The sequence below is a fragment of the Passer domesticus genome, chromosome 13 (genome assembly GCF_036417665.1).
Source record: "Passer domesticus isolate bPasDom1 chromosome 13, bPasDom1.hap1, whole genome shotgun sequence".
In the NCBI taxonomy this organism is placed as follows: domain Eukaryota; kingdom Metazoa; phylum Chordata; class Aves; order Passeriformes; family Passeridae; genus Passer; species Passer domesticus.
In genome coordinates, this window is record NC_087486.1 from 6,720,317 (window position 1) to 6,741,546 (window position 21,230).

The window sequence follows — 21,230 nt, forward strand, 5'->3', positions numbered from 1 at the left end:
CCACTGAGATTGAAGTTCAGGTTTCTAAATCTAGTGGGACATTTGGGGGACACTGAGAAATATCCATGGGAGAAGGCAAGGCCGCAGTGAGTGGTGGCTATGAGAGACCTCCAGCTTTTCTAGGAAGAAGGGATTTAATGCTCTCCCTTTACATATGTGGGTGAAAAGAAGCCCCAGCCAGGCCAGGTGAATAACTGCGAGAGGAGCTGGAGAATCTCTGGTTGTTTTGGGCACTGTGGCTCTGAGAAGGTGCTGTGTCTGAGCTGATTTATCTGTGCTGGGACACTTGGCTGTGCATGTTTTCTGAACTGTCTCCTGTCTCAGAAAGCAGAAAAAAGCCCCCATAAACAAGTGGGAGAATTGCCCAAGGTCAGTTTTCCTGGAGTTTCCCTTCAGCAGCTGAAAACAGATCCATGCTTGGGATCTGAATGCTGGGTCCAGTGGGGATCTAAATTCAGCATGGGCCTCAGATGGGTGTTTCTCAGTGTTATATATAACCACAGAGCAATTACTGCAAACACTTGGCTGGCATTGTGTTCATGTCTTGTCACAAACATATTTAACTTTTCCTGGAACAGATGGCATTGCTTTTCCTTTGTGAATCAGTTCATAACCAAGGGAGAAGGACAGAGGAAAGGTTGTTGATATTAATTACTGAACTGCTTTCACTTGGTCTGGGAATCTGAGTTGTTGTGGGCTTGTTTTCATCCGGTGACTTGAGGAGCCATCATGAGTGCTGAGATTTAGGAAATGTGTGAGTTGGAGATCTGTCCGTGACTGTCTGTGGGGGCTGTGGTCAGCCACAGAGCCACTGTGGGAGCACAGAGGAAGAGAAGGGAGTTTGGGGATTCCAGTGCTCTGCTGTGGTACTTTTCTTCACAGAGAGATGTGGGAACTGACACTCTCTATTAAAACCTTGGAAGAGGTGAGAATCAGTGAGGATATTCTGAATGAGATTAGAATCAGGGCAGACCCTTTCTCCACAGGAGTCCAGAAGGGGACACAGAAAGCACTTTCAAGACTGTTGTCTATAGATTGAGCCAAGTTTAAAGGACATATTGAAGTTAGAGGTGTGGTAAAAGAAAGTGTCTTCTGCAGCTGTGAAAGACTGAACTGGCTAGCTGAAGAGCCCAGGACCATCTTCAGACAGCACTAAAACCCACATACCCTCTGCCCATATTGCTCTTTGGCTGCTCCTTGCCCCTGCATCCTGCTGTCCCAGATGTGCTCCTTGGGGCTGTGCAGTGTCCTTCACACCATCTGCAGATAGATAAGTCTCAGTATCTCCTGCATGGCTCAGAGCATTCCTCTTTTCCTTCTGAGCTCTCAGTCCTGTGTTTGTCTGTCTTGAGGAAAGGACTTTGACTGCAGGACACTTATTCATTTGAATGAGGAGTAAATCTTTCCTGGTCCCTGGATCTCTAATTACACCCAGCTGCTTCTCCAACCTCTTCTCTGGACCATGGCCCACCCTGGGAAGACCTGGCTTGTGTTAATGGGAGCTGAAGGGAAAAACATGCAGACCACCAAGAGAACAGGCAAAGGAGAGGGTGGTGGAGCAGGGTAGGGCAGAAATAAATACAAAATCAAATCCAGGATTCAGGGATTTCCTGCTGAGCATCATGTTGAAGGTGACTTCAGTTTGACCCTGGTCTTCTCTTGAGAGCAATGTCCTCTGGCTGCTCTTCGAGCTGCCCTGGAGCCAGGAGTACAGGCTTGCTTGAAGCAGTGCTTCAGCAGAAAGATGAGCTCAAAACCCCTGTGTGAGACTCCCTGGAGACCATTCAAGCTTCACCCACCGAGCGTGAGAGCCATGCAGCCAACTGTGCTCTCAGGCTCCCTCGCAGCAGCCTGAACCTCAGACATCCCCAGCTCTGCTGCCCTGCTCCTGCTCCGCAGCCCACCAAGCCTCGTTGGTGCCCAGAGCCCGTGCCAGGCCTTGGGACAAGCAATGCCTCTGGAGCTGGGCATGCTTAACAGATACACAAAGGCACAACACACACACACACAAGGAGCCACCAGATGCTGGGACTCTGCTTTTGCAAATGCCATCTCATGCAGTCTTGTTCCCTTGTCACCCAGCACAAGGCACCCTTGAGAGGCCCAGACAGAGCAGGGGACCAGTGCAGGAGTGTTCCCCAAAACAGAGATTGTGCCAGGGCTGGCTGAGAGCCCCAGGGATGTTTTGATCCAAGCAGGTGGCAGAACAGGGGGAAGAGGCTGGTGCCCAAATGGACAGTGCAGCTTTTATTAGCTCCCATTCCTAGAAGGAAGGAAAGAATATTGTGAATCTCTGCATTCATGCCCTCAGCAGCCTGCATGGGGGGAAAGCATGGAGCTTTTGCTCTTCCAGCTCATAAGCATTGGAGCAAATCCCACAGGAGCCAGCTTCACAACAGCAGAAACCTCTGGAGGGATCAACTTGGTTCTGTCTGTGCCATCCCATCCTGTCCCACCCTGTCCCATCCTATCCTGCAGGTGCTGGGCACACAGGTGGGCAGCAAACCAAGAAAAAGAAGGGCAAGGATGTCCTTTGCTGCCCGGTGACCTGTTCCCAGAGTGACTCACAGATGTGCAAACCCATCTGTGGCAGAGAGGAAATATTTGACCCCAGAGCCCTCTTGGCTCCCGTGAAGGAAATGAGCACTGTGGCAGGGCTGAAGGAGCCTGAGGATCATGTGAAGCCCCACAACCCCTGCTCTGGAGCAGTGTCCTGGAGCACACAACACCTGCTGCTCTCTCCTACACTTGAGTGGCTGCTGTGAACATCCCCCATGGTGCTGAGGGGAATCTGGTTTAGCCCAGCTAAGCCACAAAGCCACAACCAGCTTTGTCCATCATACCACGCATGGGAGTTTCAAAGAGGATTGAAGAAGAGGGATGCCAACTGCAACATCTCCCTTGAAGTGCATCTATCCTGAAAAGATTGAGGAAAACAGCTGTGGAGAAGACTACAGAGCATTTTTTTCCAGCTGGCATCAGCAGGCTCCATCGCCAAGAGGCAAATTATCACCGAGCTGAAAGAAAACAACTTGGGAATAAATCTTGGAAGGTGACAGATAGGAGAGAGGGAACTGTCCAAAACTGCTGCTTGGACCCTTCCCTGAATGCAGGGGGTAGATTCAGAAATAAATCCATGTGAGCCTGGCCTGCCCTCATTCCTTCCTTCTTCTGGACCTCTTAAGTCACCAGTGACACTAACCTGGACTAACAGTAATGCCACGCCTTCTGTGACCCCCCAAGCCTATGGACATATGAAAGGAAATGAAAGCACATCTGAAAGGAATGCCTGGGTTGAGCTGCCCACGGGCTGGTTGCCATGTCTGTGTGCACTGGTCCATCCATGTTTGTATAAATATGTGTCACTCAGCTGCTGCAGGCCTTGATGGTTAATGGAACAAGTGGATCTGATAATGTGTGAAAATCCCAGTAGATAAACAAACAGAAAGCGGAAACGCTGGAGACTTCCACAATTACCCTCCTGCAAGTGGAGTGCCAAAAATGCCTGGTCTGAAGCTCTCAGCTCTGGGCTGAAAGCAGGGACAGCCCCATGGTCTGTGCCAGCGCAGGGGGCTGTGGACACAGCAGCCACAGCTGTGGCAGAGGCCACCAGGTGTTCCTGGCTTAGTGATCAGTTTCACTGTTATTTTCTGTGCACATGAATAGGGTGGGACAAACTCAAAATTCTGTTCTTATTTTTATTTAAGTGTTCATGAGACTCTGGTACTTGGGAGAAGCTTGCCTCTGCTTCATGAACACAAGCTGCCAGAGCTGTGCTTTCAGCTCTGCCTCAGGCACTGATGGCATTTTTAGTGAAAGCAGAAGTTTGAGCTGGGTAAGAGGGGTTGTGTGACTGTCCCCAGGGGCTTGTCACTGCCTCCAGAGCCCTTGTGCTTGGCAGCACGGGAAGAGTGCAGCACACTCTCTCCAAACTCATCTGCCACAAGCTGGAAGAGAGCAAAGTCTGCTCTATCCAGGGAACATAAATCAGCTGCTGAAGACAAGCACAAAGGGGCAGGTCTTTCCCCTATGCTTGGACAGAAATCCTGTCCTCGTTGCATCTGAGCCATTGTGCCCTCCAATGGCACCTTATCTCCCTTCCTCCTTGCTGTCCCCTGCTGTCTAGTGATGGTCACAGTCTGCCTGTGCTTAAAAGTATCTGCCCACAGAGCTGCCCTGGCAGAGGAGCTGTGTGTTCCAACATGTCTATTCCCAGCTTGCATAATAGATGAACCCAGTTTCCCCTCATAGAGCTGATGGTGCTGACAAAAGGCCATTTTTACCCCACAGCTGTCTCTTATGATGGCTATGGCTTCTTTCCCCCCCCCCCCCCCCCATTTCTTTTTTTTTCGCACGTACTTAAGTGACTTTCAGCCATTTGGCAAACTTTCAAGTGGGGGCTAGGCCTTCCTCTGAAAGGGGCTCTGATTTCACAGAAGGAAACTTCCAGTGTGAAATAAAAGCTTGTTTTGTTTGTAGTAAACAAGTGGAGTTATAAGAAGCCACGGTGGCACGTGTGCGCACATGCAAGCTCCCGCTCTGGAGATCCTCAGCTATATATAAATACACACGTGCGTGTTCTGTCTGGGGCTTTCTTGAGTTCCTGCACTTTTCTGTCTGTCCTTGGGCTGCTGGTGAACAGGCTTTGTGGTCGTGCCATCAGGTGTCAGCGTCTCTGCAGAGGTGGGAAGGGCTGGCAGCCCCAGGCCAGCTGGGGTTTTGAGGGGCTGCAGGGTGCTGTGCAGAGCAAGGGGAGCCCCCTCCCACAGCAACGGGGAAAGGAAGCAGGTGGCAGCTGGCCAGAAGGCAGTCAGCTGAGCCTCCTCTTGTTTTCCCCTTGCTGTCTTTTATCCCTGACTCCCTCCTGCTTTTCTCTTTCTCGCTTTCTTTCCAGTCTGCTCTCCTTCCCCCATTCTTCTTCCCACTCCATTCATCACACAATGAGCCCCAGCCAGCAGCTACACTGAGCCAAGGGAAATCATCACATCCATGTGTTTCCCTAATAGCTATGGACCCTTTTAATAATGAGAGGGAATAGAAAATAAATGGAACCTTTCCCTCAGGGCCCCGTGTGTTTCCCTGTGCTGGCATTCATACCAGCAGGACAGTGCCATGGGACAGAGGGGCCTGTTTATGAGTGTGCTGATATCTTACAGCTTAGCATGGCCAGAGGGGTGTCCTGGGGAAGGGGATGAGCCTTTGCTTGCCCAGCACTTAGGGAATCTGGTTGCCATTTCCTTGTGCCTGTTTTTTCCCTTGGAGGATGGCCATTCCTCCTTGCCCCAGCCCAACTGGTGGCTGGCTGGGCCACGTGCAGGTGTGCAGAGAGTCACACAGAGCCACAAAGCCACCGCGTTCCCCACGCTCAGCCCAAAGCTAACGCTGCTTTTCACCCATGTCTAGAGGCCAGCACCCTTTGGAGTGGTCGTGGCCAGGGGGCAAGGTGGATCCTGCTGGGAAGGAGGAGGCTGAGCTGGTGGCCTCAGCAGCCCCCAGCGGCGGCTGGGCAATCCAAGAGGAAGACTGCGAGGGGACCGGCACGAAGCCGTACTGCAAAGTGCTGCTGCTGACGGAGGCGCAGGCCAACCACACAGGTTACTACCGCTGCTACTACAAGTACATTGAGGCCAAAATCGAGGGCACCACGGCAGCCAGCACCTACGTGTTTGTGAGAGGTAAGAGCTGCTGTGCACTGCAGGCTGGGGGCCTCGGGGCAGCCAGTGCACCAGCATAATATCTGAAAGATTAAACATCTCAGTGTGCCTCCCAGGGCAGAGCGTGGCTGCTCAGCCTCGGGGAGGGGGCTGAGGGCTGGTTCCCTGCAAGTGCAGGGGACCAATATCCGTCCATGGCGGGATTCAATTATGTCCCATCCCGGGGGCATTGCTCCAGCCGGGCTGGAATGCAGGAATTCAAGGAGTGAGAGCCCAGCCTCAGAGATGCTCCAGCACTAAAAAAAGCACAGGAGTTATCTTCTGGGCAGCTTGGGGCCCCCTGAGGTGCTGGTGGCCAGGGGTGGTAGTGTTTCATAAAGCTGAGACTGAGAGGGAGAGGATGAGTGGTACCAACACTCCATGTGCAGCCTGCTCCCAGACCTGCTGGCCTGAGCTGCTCCACAGTGACAGATCCAGGTGCTCCTCTCCACACTGTGCAGGGGCTGCCCATGCAGGCAGGGTTATGAGGTGTGTTTTGGCAGAGGAGGGATGTTCTCCAGGCTTGGGGCTGGAACCTCAACTTAGGGAGTGGCTGCAGGGCCAATACTCAGCATCTCCATGTCCCAGGGGTTCCTCCTCCGTTGTCTCCCCCACTGCTCACAGCAGGCTCCAGCAAGATAAATGAACTCTGTCCCCTGGAAACAGTTGGCTGAGCTATTTCTCTTTCCGCCCCCATTTATTAGTTGGTGCAGTTGTCATGAGCCAGGCAGGTCATGACATATAAGATGCATTTTTCAGAAGTCCCAGGGCAAAGCCAATTTTGCCTCTGCAGCTATACAGAGAAAAATGCAGGGGCAAATCAGAAAAGCTGGGCAGCTGTTGGAAAGGAATTGAAGTCTGTCTGAGCAATTGCTTCCTCTTTCTGTGGGCTATGCTGCCCACCCTAAAACAGGACAGAGCCTGCCTGGATTTCAGACACCTGTGAGTTGGACAGGGGTGTTCAGACACTCTAGAGGGTTGTATCAGGATGGAGGCAGAGAGCTTCTTAAATACACTGAAAATGAGTACAACCCCACAAGCTTATATGCAGGGAGTGCTTTTGCAAGAACTGATTTTTTTGTGATCCAACAAATGTCACTTTTCCCCGATCCACTGTCCCTCATCTCCAGCCTCTCTGCAGCTCAGGAGCTGCTCTTCTGTTTACAAAGAGTGCACATGGTGCAGGTTAGGGGCAATAAATCCCACACTGTCAGGGCCCATGGGACTCACAGTGCCTGTGGACAGTGTGTGTGCAACAGATCCTGCCAACAGCTCGCAGCACTGTGTGCACATGGCTGCACAGCACATGTTCACACTCAGTCCAATCAGGCTGTCCCCTCTTAAGGTTATCAAGCATCCAGAAAACCTCAGAATCTGCCTTTCCAGTCAGGACAGGCTTTCAGGCAAGAGAAGGGACATGTCAGGAAAATTCAGGCATGTGGTAAGCACAGCCATTGCAGAACATTCAGATAAAGCCTGCTCCTGCTGAACTGGGCTGCAACGTGAGACTGTCCCTGGAGAGCTTGGAAGGGCTGATGTAAGTGTTGGGGATATTTGGAGACAGGATGATCAGACCACAGGTTTATCCATCAAGCTCATTTCTCATGTTAAGGGCTTGGTGAAATTGCCCGGAAGAGAATATCTGTGCTTGCCTGGAAAAACAGGTTTTTCTGTATTTTACCTGCAATCCAGTGGTCAAATGAACTCTCCATGCATGCGTCTCCTTCCCAAGTGTCTGGTTAGGTGTGCATTTGATTACAACTACAGATAGCTCTGTAGACACAGAATGCCTCATCAGGGTAGGATAGGCTACGTACAGCCCACATCTCATAAAGCTTAGCATGTATTAATGAAGAAGATGCTAAATTATTCCCATCCGACCCATTAAGGCAGTCTTAAGGAAATTTGTGATGTTGTCAGAGAGGGGAGTTAGTGCATGAATCACAAGCCCATTGGCAGCAGGACCAGCCCACTAAATCAGTTCTTGGCTGCCGTCTGAGCTTGAAGGGGACCTCATAGTCTCTCACCTCTGCCAGCTGTGCAGCTCCTCCTTCTCAAATGCCCAAAGTTTGGGAAAGGAATGAGGAACATCTTCACACTGGAAACAAATCTGTGGTTTCAGAAATCAGCAATCCTGTGGCAGCAAAAACCACCAGGAAATAAAGATAAGAACACTCTGGGCAATCCATGTTTTCCTAAGAGGTGACCAATACAGTTTCTTGAGTGTGGGTTGTTTCACCTACACTGTAGAAAAAGTGCTTCACACAGAGGTGAGGAATTTGCAGCATGACTATCACTGAAGCAGCAGCTTTACAGATCGATAATTAAAGGTTTATGCACTTAACAGTGGGAGCACTGAATTGGGTTGGGCCCAAGTGATTTGAACAACAGAATCCCCAAGTGAGGATCAGTTCCAAATTTATCTTTGACTTGTCCCTTTAGATGGGTCTCTCTAGGGGTTGGGTATCAGAGGGAAAGAATCTCAGGTTGGACAAACGATTCTCCTCATGCTACACTCCCTTGAAATCAATGGTTTAGCTGAAACACAGGTGAAGAAAACTAAATGTAGACCACTGGGATCATTTGGTCTGATTCCAGTGTACCAAAAGCTGTAAAATCTCTCCTAGCAGGACCCTGAGGCAGCCCAGTGTCTCCCAGATGCAGACCCATCACCCCTTATAAAGCCTCCTTCACCCAGGGGATATTTCCATGAATAAAGCCAATCATGACCATGTGCTGGATGGACATTTACAGAGGAGACATGCTGGCAACACCGTGCCTTCAAGCCACTAGGAACCAGTCTCTATTCAGAGCATCCTGTGAGGCATAAAACCTGTGGAAAAGGGCAGGCAGGGGCTGATAGTACAGAATAAATCATCTGTCATTGAGGCCACCAAGCAGCCTCACAGTTCTTTGTCTTTTCCAATTTTGTCTTCATCCCATTTTCTCAGCCTGGGTCGCTGCTGATTGTACACTGGCTCTGCACAGAGTTTGGTGTAACATCCCTGGCCTTGCTAAGTCATTTCATCACGATTATTTCTGGGTGGTTTTGCTCTTCCTGTCAATATTTGTGCCTGCAGCAGTTGGGCGGCAGTGGGGTGGCAGCCCTGGGAAGCTCAGCTCCTGTGTTTATCTGCCGGCCGGGGTGGCTGCAGGATGACATCTGCATTCCACCGCGCTGCGGATCACTTCCTCGCCAGGGAAGGTCGCGGTGCCGGCGAGCAGAGCCCCGCGAGGGGACACAGCCACCAGCTGGGCAGGCGCCGAGCCCAGGACACGACGCACTGGTTTCACAAGGGTCAGGCTCAGGCAGAGACCTCGAGGGCTCCAGGAAAGGGGAGGTCATTTCCCTCACTGCCCACATGCCGCACCAGGGCTGCGCTGGTTCCGTGTTTGGTGCGGAGCAGCCGGCTGGCTTTGCACTGCCGAGCTCCAGGTGTCTCCTCTGGCTGTCACATGTGGCAGATGGGGCTGAGCAGCCCAACGTCACTCCCTCTGGAAAGCTTGTGCTGTGTTAAGGAAATTCAGAAAGCCTCTTTTTCTAGTGGTGGTTGCCTTTTCCCACTTTTTTCTTCTTTTTTAGTAGTTGATCTCCTTGTATCTTTTCTACAGATTTTGAACAGCCATTTATCAACAAGCCAGAAACCCTCCTCATCAGCAAGAAGGAGAACACTTGGGTACCATGTCTCGTGTCCATCCCTGACCTTAACGTCACACTGACCTCGGTGAGAGCTCGGCTGCTGGGAGCCTCTGCACTGAGATGTATTGCATTTGTTCTGCATTTGTAATTCCTGAGTGGAAGCATGACAGGCACTGCCAGGAAAGGAAAATGCATGGGATAAATTTTCCATGGAAAGTACAAGCCACTGGCTTCCTCGTTTTATTTGCTGGTTGAAGCTGTGTTGTCCAGTTCCCTTGGGCAGATCCCACGGGTTTCCTGCCAACCTTGCCTCTCTTCCCTGGAGCCCTGTGAAACAAAACAAGACTTTGTTTTAAACCCAATTCCCCACAGCATCCCCCGTTTGCCTCGTCTCTGTGATCTACACCCCTCTAGGTGGTCAGCATCCCCACAAGGGACGAGGCTGCAGCCCTGGGGCTCATGACTAAAAACAGCTCTCTTATCAGTTTGCTTTTGCTTTTGCCTTTCCCCCCCACACTTTTTTTTCTTTTTTTTTTTTTTTTTTCACAATGCAAATACATCCTTCCAGGATGAGTGTTACTATTGTACAAAGGCCTCCAGGGACACTCTGGGGGCCAGGGGCCTTTCCCTTGCCCGGGAAGGACACTACCCAAGGTCAGCACTCATCCCGGTGGGGCTGATGTTTGGGACATCGGCATCAGTTTCCTTAGCTATCTCTAGAAATTTCCATTCCTGGAAGTCTCTGGCCCACTCTGCAGACGGGGAGGCTCATGGTGCAGGATGCAGCTACTTGGGGTAGAGGGGAGGCCACGATTCCTAGATGGCAAACCCTTGGGGGAAGAGGGCAGGAGGCCAGCACAGCATGATGCTGCATCATTTCTTCCCACAAAAGGGATGTGTTAGCCAGCATAAAGTCTGGGAGGGGTGGAGTGGGAATGTGGTTACCCTCTGATTTCATTTGGCAAAATGTTGATTTTTCCAGCAAAATTTCTTCATACACCCTGATGGGAAAAGCACTTTCTGGGACAACAAGAAGGGAATGCAGGTACCCACACACTTGATCAGGGACTTACTGTATGTCCACTGTGAGACTGAAATCGACAAGAAGGTCTTCAAATCCAATTTCTTCATCATCCATATAGCAGGTGAATATTTGGGAAGGTTCAGGGGAGCAGTTGGGGTGGCTCTGAAGTCCATCAGTGTGGCTCATGGGATTGTTATGGTCCTCTCTAGCTACACAGACTCTGCATGGTGCACATAGCTCTTCCACTGTGTGTGGGACAGAGATACACCATGCAGCAGGGGGTCATTCCCAAACCTCCTGGGAATGGGAATGACACATTGCACAGTCTGAGTCAAAGAGTTAACTAGATCAGAAATCTCTTTTCATTCCCTCTTCTGCATCAGGGAGTGAGCTGTATGACATCCAGCTGTATCCCAAGAAAGCCATGGAGCTGCTAGTGGGAGAGAAGCTGGTCTTGAACTGCACAGTGTGGGCTGAGTTCAACTCCGGGGTCCGCTTCCACTGGACTTACCCTGGCAAACAGGTACCAGCAAGCTGAGCAGCTCCCCGTGCACTGAGGGAGTTATCCTCTGAGTCACCCCCTCCTGAGCCTTCATTGTTCCTCTTCACATCATTGGCAGGGTTCTTCTTCATACTCCTGACCATGCTGTGCCCTGGACATCTGTGTCAGAGTGCTCTCCCATTTTTTTCTCCTGCAGCAGAAGGCAGACAGAATGAAGACATCTTTTCCTGGCAGAAAGCTCCCTCCTTGACGAGGTGTTACTGCTCTGGGGTTCTTGAGAAAACACTGGCTTCACTTTCACCAGTGCAAATCCAGAGTAAATGTGATTGGTTTGAAAGGAACTACTCTAATCATAGAGCCCTTGTTACCAAAAGCCTGTGAGGTGGTCCCTTCCCCACTGTGTTTTCCCCTGCTTGTACCTTCTGGCTTTTTCGAATGGTGTGACAGGGGAGTCCCTTGAGAACATCTCTCAGTTCATGGAGCTCCCAGCCTGGTTCCTGGGCTACAAGAGCAAACCATGCTAAGACCTGAGCTCAGCCTCAGGCAGTCAGTACACAGAACATGTGCCCTTCCATCCCTGAGGATGGCACTCAGTTGTGCAGAAACCTGTCCAGGCAGGCACTGAGCATCAGGAATCAGAGCTGTGCAGGGCCCATCCACACAGCCTCATCCCACTGCTGTCCCTCATCCCCTTCTCTGTGTCATCTCCCACAGACGCAGCGAGCAGTGATCGAGTCCGAGCGCCGCTCCCTGCAGACATACACAGAGCTCTCCAGTATCCTGACCCTCCACAACGTCAGCCAGCAGGACCTGGGGAAGTACACATGCACTGCCACCAATGGTGCCCAGATGCTGGAGGAGAGCACCGATGTCATTGTGCATGGTATGGCACCTGGCAGTGCCCTGCAGAGCCACCCCCAGACTGCTTGGGCAGAGTGGCTCCTGACCCCCCCTCCACTCTGCTCTAGTGAAACCCAGCCCTTCTCCAGCCCCTCAGCCCTCCTGTGCCCCAGCACCATGCTGGGAGCAGAGTCACACTCACCAAGGTCCCAAAGGGGAGGGAAAGAGGTGCCAACACCAAACTGGCACAAATGCAGTGGACTGGCAGGACACACTTATCTTGTAACTCTGTGGTAAATGCAGTGCCCCTGTGGCATGGCTGGCCTGAGGGGCACAGCTGCAGGTGCACAAGGCACCATCTGCTTTGGGTGGTTGTTTTTTGGCAGCAGAAAGCCACAGGGCAGCCCAGCCTTCCTGCATTCCCAGTGGTTCCCAAGAGGGAGACAGAGGAGCTGCCAGGATCTCAGCTGCGCTGTTATGACACTCCCCCATGTCCTTGATCCTTGCTGTTGGGTCCTGTGGAGAGCAGCAGAGCTTTGTGGCACCCTGTCTCTTTGAGTTCTCCTCCATGGTCACTGTTTTCCTTGCAGAAAAGCCCTTCATCACTGTGGAGTGGAGGAAGGGCCCGGTGATAGAAGCCACTGCAGGAGATGAAGCTGTGAAGCTGCCAGTGAAAGTTGTGGCTTACCCCCCACCAGACTTCCAGTGGTAACTTACTTTTCTTAGCTTCAGCCACCTTCTCCTTTCCTCCTTTCCTCTGTCAAACAGGGAAGCCTAGCCTGGCTTCCTTGCTAGGTCCCTCTGTCACCAAGATTGTCACAAATGTCACTTTTTTCCACCCATGGGGGCCATTTCTCCCATGCCCTGGCTCTCAGCTGCACAGCCTGGCTTGGCAGCTCTGCATGGCTGGAGGGGCCACGTGGAGTTCCCACAGGAGCTGTCCCTCTTGTCCCTCTGCTGTGGTGATCACAGCTGCCCAGAGGAACAAGGTAGTGGGATGGGTTGTGCGCCTCATCATGCTGCACTTCCATCAAAGCTGACTGGAGATGGGAGCTTTGCACCCCCTCACTGCTCTGGCAGAGCTACAACACCCCCAACCCCACACACCTCCATACCACACAATGTGCAGACCCATAACCTGGGTCCAGGGAAGGCCCAGGGCTCTCTCCAGAGAGGTCCTCAGTGCTAGCACAGGGCACCCTGACTGCACTCTTGTGGGGACCAGCAAACCCTTTGCCCAGCTGCCAGTGGGACACTTCCTCCCCATGGCTGCATTTTCTCTCTGCCTCCCCGCAGGTACAAGGATGGAAAGCTAATTCCCAAGCAATCTCAATCTTCAATGCAGATCAAGGATGTGTCGGAGCAGCATGCTGGGACATACACGCTGGTTCTGAGGAACAGGCTGGCAGGGCTGGAGAAGCACATCAGCCTCCAGTTAATTGTCAATGGTAAGGAGGGGATGGGGCTGGGGCTGGAGCTGGGGGGGAGTGCTGAGCCCATGGCCCCAGCCTTTGGGCTGCTCCAAGAACAAGTCCCCCTTGCTGTCCTGAAGCAGTTGGTGCCTCCATCACCTCTTCCTCCCCTACGGCAAAATTTTGTTCCTGGCTCCCTCGCTTTGGGCAGGATTTGTCTTTGCTCAGGGGCCACTTCCCAACTGCAGCTGGAGATGCTGCTGAGGGTGACCCTGACTGATGTGGACTTGGGAGCAGGGCAGCTGCCACACAGATAAAGTCTTGATTTGGAGTAGTTCCTCTGGGAGGGAAGCCCCTGTGGAGTTTTCCCACAGCAGAAACTGGTCCCAGTCACACAGTAAACAGATACCAGCTAAAAAATGCTGAAAGGGCACTGCTGCCTGGAGATGTGTCTCCAGCAGGCTCTGTGACACTGTGCTTTGAGCCCTGCAGCATCCAGACAGTTCTACTCACCAGAGAAGGGAGAAATGATGTCACTTGAATCTGCTTAAGTATGACCTACTGTGCCTTGCAGGCGTGAGTTGCCCTGAGAGCCAGCGAGCTGTAGTGCTCAGGCTGTCCATAAATGGGGCTGGGGAGGGCTGTGCCAGGCCTGGGGAGGGCTGTGCCTGGCCTGGGGAGGGCTGTGCCACACCTGGGGAGGGCTGTGCCAGGCCTGGGGAGGGCTGTGCCATGCCTGGGGATGCAGCACCTGAGCCTGCAGCTGCTCACAATGTCACTCTGATCCTTGCAGTTCCTCCACGCATCCATGAGAAGGAGGCCTCCTCCCCAAGCATCTACTCCAAGAGGAGCCCCCAGGCCCTCACTTGCACTGTCTATGGCATCCCAGCACCGGAGGTGATCCAGTGGCAGTGGAGGCCATGGATGCCCTGTCGGATGTTCTCCCGACGCAGCCTGTAAGTGCCATTTCTTCCAACACTTGTGTCTTGTCACGCCACCATCGTGGTGTTATGGGCTTCTTGTGACCAAGGCTGTGCCCCCAGCTGTGTCTCACTTTTGCTCTCCCACACACAACATGGCACCTTGTGGGAAGGCAGAGTGGAGACACTTGTCTGTGTGGGAGTTTTGCCCAGGCTGGCTGGTCCCAGACACCAACAGCTTCCACAGCATCCTCTGCATCCTCAGCCCCCTGCATCTGTCAGTGCATGTCCATGGCCCAGCCACACCTCACAGCACCGGCAATGAAACCACTGATCAGTGTGCTAATGTGGAAACTGAGGCAGATTGCAGGAAAAATTGTCACAGCCCCTTGGTAAGACCCCAAGACAACAGTTGGGGTTCACACCATTCCTGCCCTGAGGTCCCCGTGGTGTTTCTGTCCTTTCTCTTCTCCTGGGAAGCAAAAGTGCTCATAGGCAGCTGCGGCTTGTGGGGAAGAATTGCTGAACCCTGGGGAAGTGCCAGATCTCTGCCAGCTGCTGGGATGATTTGCCCGCAGGGCAATAGGTAGGCAGGAAGGGTGCATGCCCACTGCCTGTGCCCTGGGAAGCTGAGGCAGCTGAGGCATTTTTTAATGACAGTCTCACCGGATGAAGGAAAGGGATGCTGGGGAGTTGTAGCCAGAGCAGTCAGGGTGGAGGACATCAGAGTGCCTGGAGGAAGCCAGGTCCCGCAGCCCTGTGCAGGCTTTTGCCAAGCCAGGGACACCAGAGAGCTTTCCATTGCATGCAAGTGCACTGTGGCCCTGTCAGGAAGTAGAGGGGCCCATGAATTATGAGCACTGTCTCCCAAGGCCACCATATTTCTGCCTAGCACAGCTCCAGAGGATGCAGGAGGCTTCTTTCTCGCTTCCTGTTGTTTACACAGCTCACCAGTGTGTTTACCACAAAGTGCTCTGGCCCACACTGCCAGCACACACCTTTGCTACAGCTCCTGGGCCCTCAGCTCCCCTCTGCTTCCCTGTCACCCAAAGCCTCTCCCTTCTATCCCAACCCACACTTTTGGGCAGACCTCCCACCTTCCACCCCAACCTGCAGGCTGCAGCATCCCAGGTCCCTGACAGATTTGGCCACTTCTCCCCACGCACCTGTCTCAGCCTGAAGAGGCACCACCATTCCCCTGTGAGACACCAGCAGCACCTCTGCCCGGGGAGATCTCCCTCCTGGCTTTTGTTGAACTGGGGGCAGCAGGAGCACCCCTGGGTGTTGTGCCCTTGGGTGTTGCACCATCTGCTCTCCAGGCCAGCACCAGCCAGTGACAGCCCTGACTCTCATCCCAGCAGGGCTTTAAGGCCTTGCTGCTGAGCAAAATGACACAAGAGTTGCCCTAGACACACATGAATCATCCTGTCTTTCTCCACTCTTAGCAAGGAAAGATGAACCTGCGGGTGAATACACTGCTCAGGACACCTGTATCTGCTCCCTGCCTCAGTTTTCACACCTACAATTTTTTTTTCTCACTGGTGGTTGCAAGGCACCCTTATAAAGCACATCAGAATTGTATAACTGAAAGACCATGACATTTTGTGGAGTTATAGGACAGGACCATCAGTTCTCTGACACAAAGCTGCTTTTGCTGTCTTTTTCCCAGCTAACCTTCTCTCCTCTCTCTCTTCTTTCCCCTGCTCATCCCTGGCTCTGGGTTAGCAACAGCAGGCACCGGGCAGCAAGGCGCCACCAGCGGGACCGGATGCCCGAGTGCAAGGACTGGAAAGATGTGTCACAGCAGGACGCCGTGAACCCCATCGAGAGCATTGACACCTGGGTGGAGTTCGTGGAGGGGCGGAACAAGGTGAGGCTGCATTCCAAACCCATCCTGGCACAGGGAGCTGGAGACGGGCACGGGACTCCTTTGCAAACAGCCAGGAAAGGCGGCCTGGAAAGGGGCCTGGAAGAGACAGATTTGGGGAGGGCTTCACACCTCTGCTTCTAAAGTAAACCATCAGTGGCAGTTCCCAGCCCTGGGGCTCCACAGTACCAGGCAGCCCCAGGGCGAGGGAGAGCTGTCATCTTTGAGAAATTACCCTGTGTCCAGAGAGGCCCCCACTGGGGCTGGCAGCACAGGGATTTCATGGATTGCTACTGAACACAGGGCATCCAGCTAGGGAAAATGTGGGACAGGTGCTGTGGGGGCTCTCATGGCCATTTCTGAGCATTTTGCATAAGCTGTTCTGTAAAAACCAAGCCCTGCAGAGCATCCTGGGCAAGAGACGGGAGTCACAAAGTGACCAGAAAATCTCTGGCCTTGGTGCATGTGTCTGGTGGGGCACTTCATCCAGCTGTCCCCATCCTGGTGGGGTGAGGGTGGTTTGGAGAAGCTGACATCCATCTGCTGCAGGGGTCAATGCGTGCTCCACAAAGCCACTTCTCCATCCAGCATTTCCTCTCTGGAACGACCATCTCTCCCTCACTGCAGTGTGTGACCTGCTTGCAGCCTGCTTCTGTCTGTCTCCCGGGTAGCCACAAGTGTCAGGCCCGTGCCATGACGAGGTTCCTGTCCCCAGTGGTGTCGGGCACCAGCCGCTCACAGAGGGATGCAGAACAAACAAACGGGCCCCTGTTTCCGAAAGTCACTTCCTGTTTTCCTACACACCTCTAAAGGCACTTCCCGTCCCCTGGCCTGGCCGGGAGTTCATCACTCTGCCAAAAAGGGTGGCAAGGGCAGATGATTCTCCTCCCAGAGCAGCTGAAGGGAGGTTGAGGGATTGATGTTCCCCAGGGACGCAAGCAGGGGTGGTGGGAGCTGTTGGGTAAGAAGCCCCTGCTACAGATGTGACTCTTGTATTGGTCCTTTCTGATATTCCCCTATTTTCCTCATTTTCTTCCTTCTATTCTTCAGCTGTGTCCTCATTCCATCTGTTTGGTTGTAACTCTTCCTAGGTTGTGCATCCCCACAGATGTGCAAGAGCTTTGGGAGAAAAGAGCTGTTTCATTTACAGTGGGACACTACATCCTAAAATCTGCTTTCCCTCTCTTTCCTTGTCCTTTCTGCCTGTCTTCTCTCACCATCCTCCTGGTTTTCATTCCATCTGAAAAGGCCAGAATGAGCCACGGGATGCCCAGTGCACAGTCATGCACTGCAGGCAGCAGGATGATGTCAGATCAAGAAACCCCAACTCAAACATAACTCCACAGATTAGAAGGAAAATCCCCAAGAAACAGGAAAGGCAGCACACAAAAGTGCCAGCAATAGGGTCACTCTGGTTGTATGAATAACCCCAAGAAACGGAAAAGGCAATGGACAAAAGTACCAGTAATAAAGTCACTTCAGCTGTGTTGAGTATGCGCTGAATGAATGGCTGTTCCTTCTGGTTAACACAACCTCAATGCATTGCCCCTCAGAACGGAAATGCTTCCCAAAGTCTATGGATTATGGGACGTAAAGGCAAAGAAATTTCCCTGTAGGAGCATGTTAGTTTTGCATTTTAAACACCATCTCATTAGAGGGATTTTTTAACTTGTTGTTTAAACTGGAGACTCAAACTGCAAATCTCCTCTAAGGGGAGTGCTTGTAACAGTTTTGGTAACTCACACATGTGCTGTGTGAGCCAGGAGGAGGAGGAGAGCAGCCTTATTCCCCAGCTGCTTTTCTTGGCTAATTTGGAGGCAGCATCCCCTGGGTTCATGCTCCCAGGATGGCAGCCTGGCTGTTTGCCCAATCTTAGTCATGTCTTGCTGGAGGGAGAGAGGAGGAAGCTTTTAGGACCACGTCTATGTACACTTGGAATTCAATGAAAGATGACAGCTCTTCCTGAAGGGATGAGAGCTGGGATATTTTCACAGGTTTGATTTCTCCTTATGAATAAAAGGAGTGCTTGCAGGTCTGTAGGTACCCGTAAATTCCACTGAACCCTGTGGGACACTAAATAGTCACTTAACTGCAGAGGGCTCAGGGAATCAAAGCCCTGGTGTCCTTTCCCTTTCTTCCCACTGTTATAAATAAAGCTTGGCAGGAGCTTAACCATCCCCTCAGCCCTGCATCCTGTTACTGTCCCCCTTGCTGAGCACTGTCCCCATTGTGACCCGAGGGGCTTAATAAGAAGTTTGCTCCCATGGAGAGGCATCTAAGCTGACTGGGCTCCATAAAAAGATGCAGAGATTGGGAATAAAATCATGTTGTTATCGGTAGAGCCAACAGATAAAACTTGAAATGCACAAAGGGCTGTAGGATAAGGGTCTGTTTTCACACAACCCTTTCCCAGGGCTATGCAACGACAGCTGTTGGGGGCTTTGCTACCTGCCAGAAAGCAGCACTGATCTTACTTCTCTTTCTTTTTATCTTCCTAACTCTTCCTCATGTTCTCTTCCCCCATCAGACAGTCAGCAAACTGGCTATCCAGGAGGCCAATGTCTCAGCCATGTACAAGTGTATTGCCTCTAATAAAGTGGGTCGAGATGAGCGGCTGATCTACTTCTACGTGACCAGTGAGTACTGTAAAATCCCCCCACCTGCACCAGCCAAGCTCTCTGCTTGAAACAGACAGGTCCCTAGAGCTGCCAGGTCCTGCCATTCACAGTTAGGATCTTCAACAGTCCAGCAGGAAAGCAGGGCTAACCCAGAGCTCTGCTGGGTGGCAAAAGCCTGAAGCCCTGGCAGTTTGGCACAGGCAGAGTTTGGCAGGCAGACCGGGGAATGAGCCAGCGCTGCCTGTGCCTAGGTCCTGAAGAAGCCGTGGCAGGTCCTGGGCAGGTCTTGGGCTGGGGACATCCCGCTGGCTCAGACCCAGGCAGCTCCCTGGGCTGGGGATGTGTCTGGTCCAAGAGCATCCTCTAGTGGCACCACCCAACCTATCCCAGGCCAGGTCCCGCTGGCCTCAACCCCCGGCAGTGATCCCACGGGATTTTGGTGATGGGAGGAAGCTGAGTTTGTAGGAACCAGAGCCCCGTTGTGGGCTGGAATCATGGCCCATAGGGGGCTGCTTGAGCCTCCTGCCAGTGGTACCCCAGCACTGTCTGCTGAGAAAGGGAGCCCAGCAAGGGCACTGCAAAAGCTTGTCCTATGGAATGACAATTCCATAATAAAGTTCCCAGCCCAGAAGGCTGGGCTCATGGTCCTTGTGATACTACATGTGCTGTCAGGGCCACCAGCTGTTGTGCAGCAAGATGAACATCTTCAGTCACTGCTTCAGTGACGCTCTCTGTGTTGTTGTCCAGGCTGCTGTGTCACTGCCTGCACGAGTGAAGGTGGGCATGTGTGCAAACCAGAATGCTGCAGCTCAGCTGGGAGCAGTAACAGCCTAATTCAGACCTCCTTGGCTTGTTTCATTTGTGAGCCCATCTTAATTTCACCCTGGGACTTGAGCACATCCCGTAGCACCCACTGGGCTTAAGCTGTGATTGCCAGCAGTGTGCACGTCACAGTTCTGGTCTGCAGTGGTTTCCTTTACCCTGGCTGAGGACAGGCAGATCTCTGAGAGCTGAGCCCAAGGAGACAATTTCATTGTGTCTGGCAGCTCAGCCATGAAAACTCATTCACATGTTCATTTCCTTCCTGAAAGCCATTCCAGATGGGTTCGAGATTGAGTCCCAGCCCTCAGAAGAGCCCATAGAGGGGCAGAACCTACAGCTGAGCTGCAATGCAGACAACTACACCTATGAGAACCTGCAGTGGTATCGGCTGAACCTCTCCAAGCTCCACGATGAAGAGGGCAACCCCCTCGTGCTGGACTGTAAGAACGTCCACCACTATGCCACCAAGATGCAGGGGGAGCTGCGCTTCCAGCCCAACTCCAACGATGCGACCTTGCTGCTCACCATCCCCAACATCTCCCTGGATGAGGAGGGAGATTATGTGTGTGAGGTGCAGAACAGGAAGACCCGGGAGAAACACTGCCACAAGAAATACATCTCTGTGCAGGGTGAGGGTCCACAGGGCTGGCGGGAGTGACAGAGGAGAGCTGGTGCTCTTGCTGCCATCAGCTTCCCAGGCCATCCCCAGGGGAAGCCACACAAGCCAGCTAAACTCAAGGTGGCAAAGGCAGGGCACCTGGGTTCTCAAGACACCCTTCAGCAGGGGTCAGAGACCCAAAGCCCCCCAGGAACACAGATATTCTTTTGATCAATCAGTTTCCCGTTTTCCCCTCCTCCTCTTTGTGCTGCTCCTCCAGCCCTGGAGATCCCCCGCCTCAAGCAGAACCTGACAGACATTTGGGTGAACGTCAGCGACTCCATAGAGATGCGCTGTAAAGTGGACGGCAACCACGTTCCCGAAATCAGCTGGTACAAAGACCAGAAACTGGTGGAAGAAGTGTCAGGTACAGTGGGCTGGGGGTGGATCACAGGCAGGGCAGTATGTCCAGCAGCTGCAGAGCTGAGCACTGCTGGGTTCTGGGACTTGCTGTCCCCTGATAAAGGCACCCGTTCTCTGAATCAGCCAGAGCCTGGTTTTAATCACATTCTGTCCTAATTTGATGCAGTCTCACTGGCCAAGTCTATGCCCTAGGGCCCGGCTCAACACTGTCTGTGCTTGTGCACATTCAGCTTGAGAGCAGGGAGAGAGAAATCATTCATGTTCTTACTCTCAACCCAGTGCCTGACATCTCTAATTATGCAGGGACTGACCCAGATCTCATGGAAGGAACATGCAAAGCATCCAGGCACACTGCAAAGGGAAAGAAACAGTTTCTGAGGGTGAAGCAGAACTTGACACACCAGCTGTACTGCCCCTATTCAGCATGTTCAGTGGGGGATTTGTACCCTTCATACACTTCCTGGGGAAGTGTATGCCTGGGGAAGTGTAGCCATGCTTTCAAACCCTCTCCGGGGTTTTTTTGTGGCCATCAAGAGAAGAGCCTCTACCAGCTGGTGTGATGTAATTCTGCCATTTAAAATGAATCAGCCAAAAAATGCAAGCCTTATTTTGAGCCTGAGTCCAGTGTACTAACCTTCCCTCCCTGTCAGTGACCATGACAACCCTCTGTGCCTTACAGGGATTGACCTGGCAGACTTCAACCAGAGGCTGAGCATTCAGAGGGTGAGGGAGGAGGATGCTGGGCTCTACCTGTGCAGCGTCTGCAATGCCAAGGGCTGTGTGAACTCCTCAGCCAGCGTCTCCGTGGAAGGTACCAGCAGCCACAACACCCCTGGGGATCTGAAGGGTGGAATAGGAGTTATGACCAAGC

The 21,230-nt window shown here is 52.5% G+C and overlaps 1 protein-coding gene across 3 annotated transcripts in view; it reads left to right on the forward strand.

The window, feature by feature from the left end:
* FLT4 (fms related receptor tyrosine kinase 4) overlaps window positions 1-21,230 on the forward strand; it is a 57,424-nt gene that overhangs the window by 21,695 nt on the left and 14,499 nt on the right. For all 3 annotated transcript variants that reach the window (XM_064387745.1, XM_064387744.1, XM_064387746.1), the window contains exons 3-15: window positions 5,404-5,675; window positions 9,306-9,418; window positions 10,316-10,478; window positions 10,741-10,880; window positions 11,574-11,742; window positions 12,290-12,407; window positions 12,996-13,147; window positions 13,905-14,067; window positions 15,757-15,901; window positions 18,426-18,534; window positions 19,608-19,967; window positions 20,217-20,363; window positions 21,039-21,170. In XM_064387745.1, coding sequence (XP_064243815.1) covers window positions 5,404-5,675; window positions 9,306-9,418; window positions 10,316-10,478; window positions 10,741-10,880; window positions 11,574-11,742; window positions 12,290-12,407; window positions 12,996-13,147; window positions 13,905-14,067; window positions 15,757-15,901; window positions 18,426-18,534; window positions 19,608-19,967; window positions 20,217-20,363; window positions 21,039-21,170 — 2,183 coding nt within the window. The remainder of the gene's footprint in view (window positions 1-5,403; window positions 5,676-9,305; window positions 9,419-10,315; window positions 10,479-10,740; window positions 10,881-11,573; window positions 11,743-12,289; window positions 12,408-12,995; window positions 13,148-13,904; window positions 14,068-15,756; window positions 15,902-18,425; window positions 18,535-19,607; window positions 19,968-20,216; window positions 20,364-21,038; window positions 21,171-21,230) is intronic.